Source organism: Euleptes europaea, chromosome 13, assembly GCF_029931775.1.
Source record: "Euleptes europaea isolate rEulEur1 chromosome 13, rEulEur1.hap1, whole genome shotgun sequence".
NCBI classification, from domain to species: domain Eukaryota; kingdom Metazoa; phylum Chordata; class Lepidosauria; order Squamata; family Sphaerodactylidae; genus Euleptes; species Euleptes europaea.
In genome coordinates, this window is record NC_079324.1 from 45,089,544 (window position 1) to 45,101,990 (window position 12,447).

The 12,447-nt window shown below is 46.9% G+C and overlaps 1 protein-coding gene across 5 annotated transcripts in view; it reads left to right on the forward strand.

The window, feature by feature from the left end:
• The window catches only part of NF2 (NF2, moesin-ezrin-radixin like (MERLIN) tumor suppressor), an 86,993-nt gene that overhangs the window by 47,562 nt on the left and 26,984 nt on the right, over positions 1 to 12,447 (forward strand). For all 5 annotated transcript variants that reach the window (XM_056859415.1, XM_056859416.1, XM_056859417.1 and 2 more), the window contains exon 13: positions 1,572 to 1,677. In XM_056859415.1, the coding sequence (XP_056715393.1) occupies positions 1,572 to 1,677 (106 nt within the window). The remainder of the gene's footprint in view (positions 1 to 1,571; positions 1,678 to 12,447) is intronic.

A 12,447-nucleotide genomic window follows, 5' to 3' on the forward strand; every position in this document is an offset into this window, starting at 1 on the left:
CTTAAATTGTGTGGTGGCGGAGGAAAGTGTTGTCAGGCGACCCCATAGGGTTTTCAAAGCAAGAGACATTCAGAGGTGTTTTGCCACTGCCTGCCTCTGTGCAGAGACCCTGCAGACCTCTCCCTCTCGCACTCTTCTTTGGCTTAGTGCTACAGTACAAAATCAGGCACAGAGGAAGCATCTTGTAGGCAAGCCCTTAGGTTTCAGCGTCAACTGATTATTCAACTGCTCAGCGAACACCGAGCTGTATTCTCCAAAGCATATAGATGCCATTAATTAAGTTTTTTGCCTCTAGATATTAAATTGAATTAATTACTTCCCCCCCTTGTTCCACTATCTCGCTCTACATCTCTCCCTCCCCTCCTATTCACGAGGCTCTTCCTGTGCTCCAGGCCTCTGCTTTCCCAATCTTCGGGGCATACGAGGGCCGCTGCCGAGGGCTCTTGTCATAAATCGCATTCATTAATCGGTAAATTAACAGTAGTGCTAATTTCATTCTGGACTCCCCCCCCCTCCTGTGTTCGGGCTTCCGCCTTCTCTTGTTCATTATTTCTGCGCCCGCCTTGCCAAACATCTCGTTCCTTTTGCCAGTTTTTTGTTCAGAAGAGGTGTCTTACTAGCATTTCTCTCTGCTTCTTCGCCCCCTCCCGCTTCTCTATCCAGGAAGCTTCCCAAGGACCTGTCAAATATGAGGGGTGTGCAGCAGTTCTTGTACTCTTGAGTACCCTAATTAAGTACTGCTTATCCTGTCTGGAATCGGTGGACTTAACTGCCCTTAGTAGTAGCATTTGATTATCATTTAGATTAGAATATAGAAACTTTTGTTCTCTGAGCCAAAATGTTTCTAGAACTTTCCCTGAACCACAGCTGGGCTGATGAGGCCAATGCAGTTTCCTGCTGGTTTGGGAATCATAGAATCACAGAGTTGGAAGGGACCACCAGGGTCATCTAGTCCAACCTCCTGCACAATGCAGGAAATTCACAACTACCCCCAGACCCCCAGTGACTCATACTCCATGCCCAGAAGATGGCCAAGGTGCCCTCCTTCTCATGATCTGCCTAAGGTCATAGAATCAGCATTGCTGACAGATGACCGTCTAGCCTCTTCTTAAAAACCTCCAGGGAAGGAGAGCTTACCACCTCCCGAGGAAGCCTGTTCTACTGAGGAACCGCTCTAACTGTTAGAAAATTCTTCTTAAAGTCTAGACGGAAACTCTTTTGATTTAATTTCAACCCGTTGGTTCTGGTCCGACCTTCTGGAGCAACAGAAAACAACACGGTACCTTCCTCTATATGACAGCCCTTCAAGCACTTGAAGATGGTTATCATATCACCTCTCAGTCTTCTACTCTTCAGGCTAAACATACCCTCTCCTTCAACCTTTCCTCATAGGACTTGGTCTCCAGACTCCTTATTATCTTTGTTGCCCTCCTCTGGACACGTTCCAGCTTGTCTACATCTTTCTTAAGAAAGGAAGGATGTGAGTGGGGGATCATGATGACTACAGAGCTGGTTTTGATCTGTTGTTGCCCAGCTCTGGCCCTTGACTTGTTTTTTGTCACTGTGCACAGGGCAAAGGAGGCAGATCAGCTCAAGCAGGACCTGCAGGAAGCTCGTGACTCTGAGCGGAGAGCCAAGCAGAAGCTTTTGGAAATTGCCAGCAAGTCGTCTTACACAGTAAGAACACTCTGTATTTACCATCCTGTGTCCCCCCTACCTTGACACTCTGAAACCTCAGAACTCTGCAATGCCAAGACCTGCATGCTGCATTGGAAATTATGCAAACTGAGCAGATCTGTATCAGTAAATTTGCATTCCTTGTTCAGTTTTCACTATTGAGACTAGGAGAAATACACTAGCAAGACCAGGGAGATAGAGGTGGAGAGTGTCTGATACCTATGCCAAGTTAAATAGTCCTTCCTTGGAACAATAAACAGAACCTGCCAGCATTCTCTCTCCCCCCCCCCCCCCACAACATTCTATAGCCAGGAGGGAAATATAGTCAAAATGTATTTATTTGTTGCCTTTCTTCCCAGCGGAGCTCAAGGTGACTTACAAACATATATAAAATCACATCAAATAAAATTCATTAAAAACATAAAGCCAACATTTAAAACCATTACTTAGGACTGTTTCTAAACTTAACCAAATGCAGTCCTAAATAAAACCATCTTCAACTGCCTCCTAAAGATCAAAAGTGAAGGGGTCAGGTGCACCTCCCTGGGGAGGTTGATCTGTAATTATGGGGCTACCACTGAAGCGGCCCTCTTTCTGATTGATGGGACAGTCAGGAGGGCCTCTCCCTGTGGTTTTAATTCCTGGGCAGGAACATATGGGAGAAGATGGTCCTTCAGACACCCTGGTCCCAAGCCATGTAGGGCTTCAAAGGTCAAAACCAACAGCTGAAAATTGGACTCAGGAGTGGATTGGTAGCCAATGTAATTGCTGTAATATTGGAGTCACATACTCCTCACAGCTGGCCCCATGCAGCAGTCTCGTTGCAGCTTTCTGCATTAGCTGGAGCCTCTGAACACTCTTCAAGGGTAGCCCCAAGTAGAGTGCATTGCAGTAGTCCAGTCTGGGCTGAGGGCTAACTAAGGCATGGATCATTGTGGATAGATCTGATTGACCCAGGAACGGATGCTGTTGACAGACCAGCCAAAGCTGGGCAAAACAGTCTGAACCACTACAGCCACCTGGTTTTCTAAAATGACTGCTGTGTTGCGTAGCACTCCCAAGCTGCAGACCTGGCTTTTCAAGGGGAGTATAACCCCATCCAAGACAGGAGAGACCCAAAGTCTCTGGTCTGCTTTTCTACTAACCCAGAGAACCTCTGTCTTGTCAGGATTAAGTTTCAGCTTTGTTTCTAGGGATTTTGCCTTCTGCTGCTTGCTGAATTCCACATTCAAGGCTCTCTTGTGTATATGTTCAGGGCTTATAGAAAAGGCCATGACAATCTTCCTCTAAAAAAACCAAATTCTGTCAAGAGAAGTGTTTGTGCTCCTTTCTCATCTTAAGGACCCGTACAAGGTTTCCCTGCTGTGTGGTTATTGAGTGTAATCGGTCAGCTTTGTGTTAGTGAAATTTAGGCATCTGCTCCTAGGTTTTACCTGGTGGTTGACTCAATAAATCCCTTTACCATCTTCTCAGTAGTAGAAAAATAACAAGACACCTAATTAAATGGAAAGGCAGTGAACTCTTTAAGAGGAGCAAAATCTGTTCATTGTTAAACAATCCCAGTTATTAAGCAGCGCAACTTACTGTCATGTAGTGTTGTTGAGCTAAGGTATTTCCCTCTGCAGGTTCAGGATTTATCTGTTCTGTTTTGTTTATAACCTGCCACATTCTAAGGTTTGGAGTAGATGATAGGATTGTAAAGGCAGTGACATCGTGTCTGTCTTGAAGGTTCAAAAGAACTTGGATTACCAAGGGGAGAACAAGGGGAAAGGGGTGAGCTAAGAACCAAGACACACTTCAGGTTACTCTTGTGGGTTTCCAAGAGAAAGGCTACCAGCCTTCCTTCTTTTGGGCGTGAAGCGCACAGCAGGTGCAGAGACGACCATATGACCATGTGGCCTTGTTTTGCAGCTGGCCGTTCTACTATTCTACCATTAAAGTGGGACTAGTCACCAAGACTGTCACTGATACCGTGGATGGCCAAAAAACCAAAACTAATCAGTGTGTTATAGATCAAATCAAGCCTTAACTGACCCTAGAAGCTAAAATTACTAAACTGAGGCTATTGTATTTTGGTCACATTATGAGAAGACAAGAGTCACTGGAAAAGACAGTCATGCTAGGAAAAGTTGAGGGCAGCAGGAAAAGAGGAAGACCCAACAAGAGATGGGTTGACTCAATAAAGGAAGCCACGGCCCTCAGTTTGCAAGATCTGAGCAAGTCTGTCAAAGATAGGACATTTTGGAGGACACTGATTCATAGGGTTGCCATGAGTTGGAAGCGACTTGATGGCACTTGATACACACAGTCACCAAAAAACAGGCATCATTATACTGCCTCTCCTTTTGAGGTTAGTAGACCCGGTACCAGTTATCCCAGGAAACTCCAGTTGCACCCCCCCAGAGCTGCTTGTCCGTTGCTGTTCACTGGAGTAGTGGGTAAGTGATTTGGGGAGAAGGGGGCCACAGTCGAGGTGAAGTTGCATTAGAGCCCTGTTTCTATTGGTGAGCAACCCCGATTTTCTTATGTCAGTTTGATAAAGGCAGAATAGCATGGGAAATGGGAAACAGAACTTGGAATTTCTCTCACAATCAGGGGCACATGAGCGGTGCATTTTAAAAATACCCCCTCCCTCCCATTTTGTGGGATTCCTTTGCAAGTGTGTTAAATCAAAGCTTTGGAGTGTGTCTTTAAAAAAACAACCCCTCAGCACTAAACTGTAGGCTCCTTTAGTTGGGGTGGGGGGAGTTTGTTTGTTGCTGTCACAAATAAACCCTATAAACTGGTCCCTTTTACAGCAGCTGCCATCACAACTTGTGTTTCGGTACTGCATCACCCCGAGTGAGTGTTTAAAGAAGCAGAACAAAGGTGGCTTGAATTTAATGGCTTTCCCCCAGATTCTCTGAGGCTCTCTGCAAACCTTCAGAAGCTTTTAAGGGGACTGACTGCAGTGGGGAAAACGAGCCTGGCATTTCTAGCCAGAGGCCCCTTGAGCTAAGCACTGGCTGCTTGGATGCTTTATTGGAGAACTGTTTGGAACAGATACTCTTGGCTCTTTTTTTCCTCCCGTTGTGCTAACTGTCAGGGCCGCTAATTTAAGCAGGCTTGATGCCAGCGACTGGGTTATCGGGCCAGTTTCCTTCAGTCCTTGATGGGTTTTGTTGCTGTTCCATACACATAGCTGGTTGGGGACTGAAAGTGTCGATCTGGCATGAGGGTAGGGGAGAAGGAGGAGAAGCCGCGGGAATGGGTGGGTGCCTGCTGGCCCTAAGAAAGAAGGTACAGAAGAAGAATAGGTTTTTATATGCCGACTTTCTCTGTCACTTAAGGGAGAATCAAACTGGCTTACAATCACCTTCCCTCCCCACAACAGACACCCTGTTAGGTAAGTGGGGCTGAGAGAGCTCTAAGAGAGCTGTGACTAGCCCAAGGCCCCCATCTGGCTTTGTGTGGAGGAGTGGGTAATCAAACCCGGTTCTCCAGATCAGACTCCACCGCTCCAAACCACTGCTCTTAACCCCTACACCATGCTGGTCTATAAAGGCTGGTTTATAATTATAATATTTAAATAACATTTTGGGGGGGCAAAGTGCTCAAAGTATTCAGCGTGCATTACGCCTGAAATACTTAAAACAGTCCCATAGGGGGAGGTTAGCGTTATCATCTCATGAGAGCTACTGCAGCATAGTGGCTTAGAGACTAGGCTATGAGCCAGCAAGTTCCTGCTGCAAATCTTACTTCTGCCGTCGACTCCACTAAATAGCCTCAGCTTCAGCCCATCTGTGACATGGGAATTCTCTCTTTTATTTTTCAAAATGTTTGTATCCTACCTTTCCATTGGAAAATAGCTTGAGTAGCATTGAAACGGCAATGAATCAAAATCAGAGCAATCAAAAATCAAACCACCACAGTCAAGTGAGAAGAATCAGGAGGAGGAGATGAAGAACACACATCAGTCCTAAAAGCCTTCCTGAGTACCCACTTTTCCACTGCTCACTAAAAAACGGGCAGCATTAAGGCTGTGTCACATTAAGCCATGGTGCCACAGCCAAAAAGTCCCGGCTTGCTGCGGTTCAGAAGAATTCAGAATATGGCATCAGATTTGATCTGACCGTTCATGAGGAAGGAGGTGACTCTAAGTGTATTATATCTTAATTAACTTTACCAGGTGGTTGTAAGGATTCCTGAGACAATTCATGTGAAGCTTGCTTTCTCCATGCTAAGTATATCACAGATTGGGATGTCTGTGCTGAGGTTTACTTCTGTTATTAAGGCCACGCAACCTGTTTGATACTGAAGGTGACATTTTAACCCAGGGCTCTAAATTGCTTTGCTATTGATCTTGATGCTGGAAGAATCCTGGTTTATAAGGCTGCTAGCTATAGCAGCTTAACACTTCTGAGTGCCATCAGGCTGCTATGTCCTTGGCTAAAATCTTATGGAACAAAGGAGGCTTATTGTGTATGCACCCCATGTTCTCATTGGGAGCTAATGAGCAGGCATCACAAGTATATTTTTGCCTCTGGAGCTGAAGTATGATTAAGGGGAACATTGTGGGACAGAAGTGTAGCTCCACCCCTCCAGCTGCATCAGTCCCAGAAATGTTCCATCGAGAATGGCTTCTCCTTGTTATACAATTGGCTGCTGCGCTCCCCAAAGGATTTCAAAAAGGGGTTCATTGCAAGAGCTCCTTCTTCTCCAGCAATGGAGGAATTTTTTAGATCCCCTGAGTTATTGCTGCATAGTTGCACTCCCTTTTAAAGGCCACAGTCTTCAACAGCAGCAGTTGGAGTTCAAGACAATGTCAGAACCACTGCATTTCAAAGGGCTTTTAAAATGTGTGTCTCATTGTCCCTTGCTTGTCCTATGAAAAATCAACAAAGGCAACAGCACTTATTGAAGGACACATGTAGAAGAAAAAGAAGAGTTGGTTTTATATGCCGACTTTCTCTACCACTTAAGGGAGACTCAAACCGGCTTACAATCACCTTCCCTTTCCCTCCCCACAACAGACACCGTGTGAGGTAGGTGGGGCTGAGAGAGCTCTAAGAGAGCTGCAACTTGGTCACCCAGCTGGCTTTGTGTGTAGGAGCGAGGAAACAAATCTAGTTCGCCAGATTAGCCTCCGCTGCTCATGTGGAGGAGTGGGGAATCAAACCCGGTTCTCCAGTTCAGACTCCACCGCTCCAAGCCACCGCTCTTAACCATTACACCATGCTAGTTCAAGCAGGCGCACTTACTCATGAGTAAGCTTACTCTTACTAGTAGATGCGCAGTCTGCTGCTCAAACTGGAAAGCATACCTGACAGTCAGTTAGTTTGCAGATATATGTGCTGGACAGTGGAGACACAATCTCTTTCATGTTTGTCACGGGAAATTGCAAGTTGACATACCTACCTGTGAAAAGACTGCAAAAAGTTTAGCAGTTCTGCAGTTGTGTGCAGAAAGTCATTACCCTTCAACGTTCAGATGCACACTCTACTCATAACTCTGTTGCATAGGAACATTCCTCAGTGTCAAAGAGCAGGACAGTCCGTGTATGCTTGCCTGCATGTGCACCAGAGCCACTGTATTGTGGGCGCATGAGTGCAGATTCTTATATATAATTTCACATAATGTAGCACTTAAACTGTAACAGAGATCAAGCAAGGGCAAGCTGGTAATTGGATGGAGGCATTTTGCATTGCCACAATTGGTGCTAGTGGTTTGGTGTGGATCACTTCCCTTTTGCAGCCAGAACTAATGATCTAAATGACTGTGACTCATGGTAATTTCTGAGGTGTCAGACTTTCAAGTGAATAGTAAAATCCTTTCAGTCAGAAGCACCGTTTGTCTCAGCATCCGTTGTCCAGCAGAGTTATGGGACCAAGTCTGCTGTCCTGACCAATTTGTAATATGGGTTTCCATTGCAGCTTCCTGCTTCTAGTTAAGTCCAAGATTCATGGACTCAGAAGGGACCCAAAGGCCATGTGGTCCAAGTCCCTGCTGTGAGGCAAGATTATCCATCTACCAGCCCCCCCCCCCTTCCTGCCATCATAGTGTGCCCTGCAGAAAATGCTGGCGGATCAAAATAGCTCTTGGTGATTCAAGCAAATGAGTTTAGCCACAGGCTCTGTGGGAATGTAAATAAAACCCCAAGGTCACAAACCAGTCTTGAATGCCTTCCCAAGCCCAAATATAGTAATTGGAATCTGAGAGTGAGCAAAATCCATCTAGATTCATCCCACAAAAATTGTGTCGGATACAATTTGTGTGCTGCCCCAAATGTTGTTTCAGATTTTGGGATTCTCAGATGCCCCAAGAAAACCTCTAAGGTTAGTGTTATTGTTCCCTAAACTTTACTGTATACCAGGCATTCATAATACTACAGTGGCCATCCAATGAAGTGAAGATTGACTAGTCCAGACTGGTACTTAGGAGTTGCCTGTCACTGGAAAGGCCAGAAGGGGAAGTCATAAAACCCTTCCAGCTCCAATCTAAAACTACTCCAGATCATTATATCTAATTGTAAAAGGTCTAATTGTAAAAGGGTGCCCCCAATGTAGATAGGCAAGCCAGCCAAGGCAGCCCCCCCCCCTCGATCTGGACTGGCAAGGCATGACCCGGCATGACCAAGTGACATTTATGTCATATCCCGCCCTCGTAACAATTGAGTTTGACACCCCTGATTTAGGGTTCTGAAATCTTAGGAGACCCCAATGTTTTCAGATAATCTTTTTTTTTTAACCAGTTTTGCAGTAACTGGGCATACATTGCTATTAACACGTTTTTTAAAATCTGCAAACCAGAGATCAGTCTGCATTTTGGTTAGCAACACAAAATGGCAGCTGATGTTTCAGTATCCGTGATGAGGAGATAAATGGAGAGAGGAGCTGGAACCAGCTGAGGTGAATTGAGGAGGGAGAAGGAGCTGGAGCCAGTGGGGTGGGAGGTAGAACTGGAGCTGGCAGGAGGGCAGAAGCAAAGCCAGAGGTCAGTGAAGGGGGGAAGTGAAGCAGAAGGAAGGAGGCAAGCCAGCAATGAGGAAGGGCAGAAGCCAGAGCCAGTGACAAGGGAAGCTGGAGCCACAGGCAGAAGTAAGGGCGGAAATGGAATCTCCCTTCCCCATCCCTATAAGGGGAAACTCCAGGCACGTAGGGAAATATGTGATTTCAGATTAAACCCATAAAATGAAAAGGAAGGGAAATCTCTCAAAAGGGAGGGGGGAAACAAGTCCTAAGCTGTGTGGTGCCATTATCTACAGCCCTGGTAGCTTTAGAGCAGAGTTCAGGCACAAGTCCAGTCCCTTCCTGGTGGCCATTAAGGGAAGCAAAAACCTTATAGGTTGCTTCCCTTAAGCCAGGGGTGGGGAACCTTTTTCCTGCCAAGGGCCATTTGCACATTTATAACATCATTCAGGGGCCATACCAGGTGTAGATCTCCCGGAGGGTGGGGGAGAGGCTGGGGTTGCCAGGTCTCCAGCCACCACCTGGAGGTTGGCAACCCCACGGGAGGTCACACAGAGAAGAGCTGCAGGGCGCCCCCACTCCCCCATCCCAGGTGGGAGGGCAGCCAGCGGTGTGCCTGAGCAAACGAGGTGCCAGGGGGGCGCAGCCCACAGTCAATCGGCAAGGGAGGAAGGGAGGAAGGAAAACAGAGAAAGAGGAAAAGGGAGGGAGAAAGAGGGAGAAAGAAAGAAAAGGATGGAGGGAAAGAAAGAAAAGGTGGAGGGAGACAAAGAAAGAGACAGAAAAAGAGGGAGAAAAGAGAGAAAAGCCTTCCCCACACACACACACACACCGCGCACGCCGGCCCCGCGCAACCGGGCCCCAGCCTCCCCACACACACACACACACCCAACAGCGCATGGAGCCCCGCGACCAGGCCCCAATTTCTATTCCCTCCCCCCCAGAGTCCACAAAAGCCCACCCCCAAAGCCCAATCGGCTTCCGCATGCATGCTCTGCCGCCGGGACCCGCCGGCCTCTTCCATCCCCACCCCCACCTCCCTCTCGTTGCTCAACAGCCGACAGGCAGTGAGAGGGGCTTACAATGTGCCGCGGCGTTCCTGCATGCCGCCGCTGTAGGGAGCAGCCTTGGGGGACGCGTCCCTCCCCCTCCCCTCCCCTCTCACTGACCAACAGCCGACAGTCGGCGAGAGGAGGTCCAAAGGACGCTGCAGCACCCCAGGAACACCCTCGGGGAGGGCCGCCCTGCGCCCCGCCTCCACAGTAGGGCCCCGGAGCTCCCAAGGGCCACAAAAAATGTCCTCGGGGGCCGCATATGGCCCCCGGCCCTGAGGTTCCCCATCCCTGCCTTAAGCTGTGGGATAAGGATGTGGGTTTCTCAGCCCTCCTTCTGTCCAAGGATAAGTGTTAAGGAATCTCCGTCTCAGCACTGAGTGGCAGAGGAAGAGGCAAGGATATGATCTGCAGCCCATTCTGGACAATGGCATTTCTCTTTCACAAACAAGTTGCTTACACACACGTGTGTGTGTGTGTGTAAAGTGCCTTCAAGTCGCAGCCGACTTATGGTGACCCCTTTTGGGGTTTTCATGGCAAGAGACTTAACAGAGGTTGATTGCCAGTGCCTTCCTCTGCACAGCAACCCTGGTATTCCTTGGTGGTCTCCTATCCGCCTTCCTCTGCACAGCAACCCTGGTGTTCCTTGGTGGTCTCCCATCTGCCTTCCTCTGCACAGCAACCCTGGTATTCCTTAGTGGTCTCCCATCGAAATACTAACCAGGGCTGACCCTGCTTAGCTTCTGAGATCTGACGAGATCAGGCTAGCCTGGGCCATCCAGGTCAGGGCCGCTTACATACATATCTCCTAATTTAAAACGGCCACTCACCTGCAATGATGAACCCCCCCCCCCAGATAATGATGCAGAAACTAGGGCTGCAGCAACCCATCTACCAATTCTGTCTCCATATCTGCCCAGGCAACACTATGATGGTACCTAATAGCCATTAATCTGCTGTCCTCCAGTACAGTGTATGCCAAAATATGCCAGTGATGGCCTTTCTGCTCTACATGTTAGGACAAACAAGTCAGTCTCTATGCAGAAGCATAAACAGACACAAATCTGACATTAAAAAGTATCATTCAGAAACCAGTGCGAGAACATTTCAGTCTCCCAGGATGCTGTGCAGCTGACCTAAAAGTTACCATTATTCAACAAAAGAACTTTAGACTCTAGGCTGAAATTGTTGAACTAGATTTTTTCCCCCCTAGCAAATTCAATTTTATTCAATTAGGGCTTAGTGCGGTTTCTTTTGCATGACTAGTGTTTAATTAGCATAGCATAGCTAGAAATATAGCATTATCATTGGAGACTGCTGCTGGGAATGGGTCACTCTGTTCTCATATTTGGGAACTGCGTGGAAAGGTCACAAATCTACTGCTAACCCTTACATATCAAGCAAGGCCTTTTGCCTGGTTTTACCCTTAAAAAATGTTATGAATTGCCAACTGAGAAAAGCACTTTGTGCATCTGACCAAAAGGTTTCCAGCATACAGAAGTTTATAGCACTATAAATGTGTTGGTCTTAAGGTGTCCTAAAAGGTTCTTTGTCATATTTCCTGCTACAGACTAACAAGACAGCTCTTCTGGAATTTGTACAATTAATTGTTACTGCAGGTAATCTGATATGAGAGCCGGCAGGGTGTAGTGGTTAAGAGTGGTGGTTTGGAGCGGTGAACTCTAATCTGGAGAACCAGGTTTGATTCCCCACTCCTCCACATGAACGGCAGAGGCTAATCTGATGAACTGGATTTGTTTCCCCACTCCTACACATGAAGCCAGCTGGGTGACCTTGGGCATATAAAAACCAACTCCTCTTCTTCTTTTTCAAAAGTACGAAGGTGTGTGTCCCATCAGTATCCAAAAGAAACACCGTATTAGATCTCTCCTTGATAAGAAAGGAAAACCAGCAGAGCAACAGAACCAGGGTTGGCTTTGTTGGAACTTTGTGGAGAGCTGCCAATCACAGCTCAGTCTTAGAAATGTTCTCTTATTGAGTTTAGCTTAATTTAGCAATCCATTTCAGGGTGTTGGACATTGTGGTGTAATGGTTAAGGTGTCAGACTAGGAACTGGGAAACCTGGGTTCAAATCCCCACTTTGCCACAGAAACTTGCTGGGTGACCTTGGGCCAGTCACACACTCTTAGCCTCGACCCTGGCAAGTATTTGGATAGGATACCTCCAAGGAATACCAGAGGCATGATGCGGAAGCAGGCAATGGCAAACCACCTCTGAATGTCTCTTGCCTTGAAAACCTTATGGGATTGCCATAAGTTAGTTGTGACTTGGTGGCAAAACGCACACACTCATGCATTTTATCCCCAGGTCTCAATGAGTTTATAAGCCTGTATCTTGTTTGTGCTACTATGGGGTGCGGGTTGATGTTTATATATTTTTTTTAAATCCCTGGATACTGAAAACAAGAATCTTTGGGAGAAAGTCAGGCTAGAACCCTTCTCCCTAACATGTAGCCAGCGTGGTATAGTGGTTAAGAGTGGTGGTTTGGAGCGGTGGAGTCTGATCTGTAAGGTGGGATATCAAATGTTTAAAATAGATAAAACCAAAAGCAAAATGTCAGCATAGAAAAGTTGTTCTATATGTGTTCTAGAAAGGATTAATTTTTTTAAAGCAGTTTTCGGAAATGTGTTTCCTGTTGGGAGACCAGTGACGTCTCCTTATTGGCATTCAATGAGCTGCAAGATCACAGCCAGTTACCAACGGTGCCAGGCCTCTAGTAAAGCCTGCCAGCTGCTGCCAGTATTGTGTCT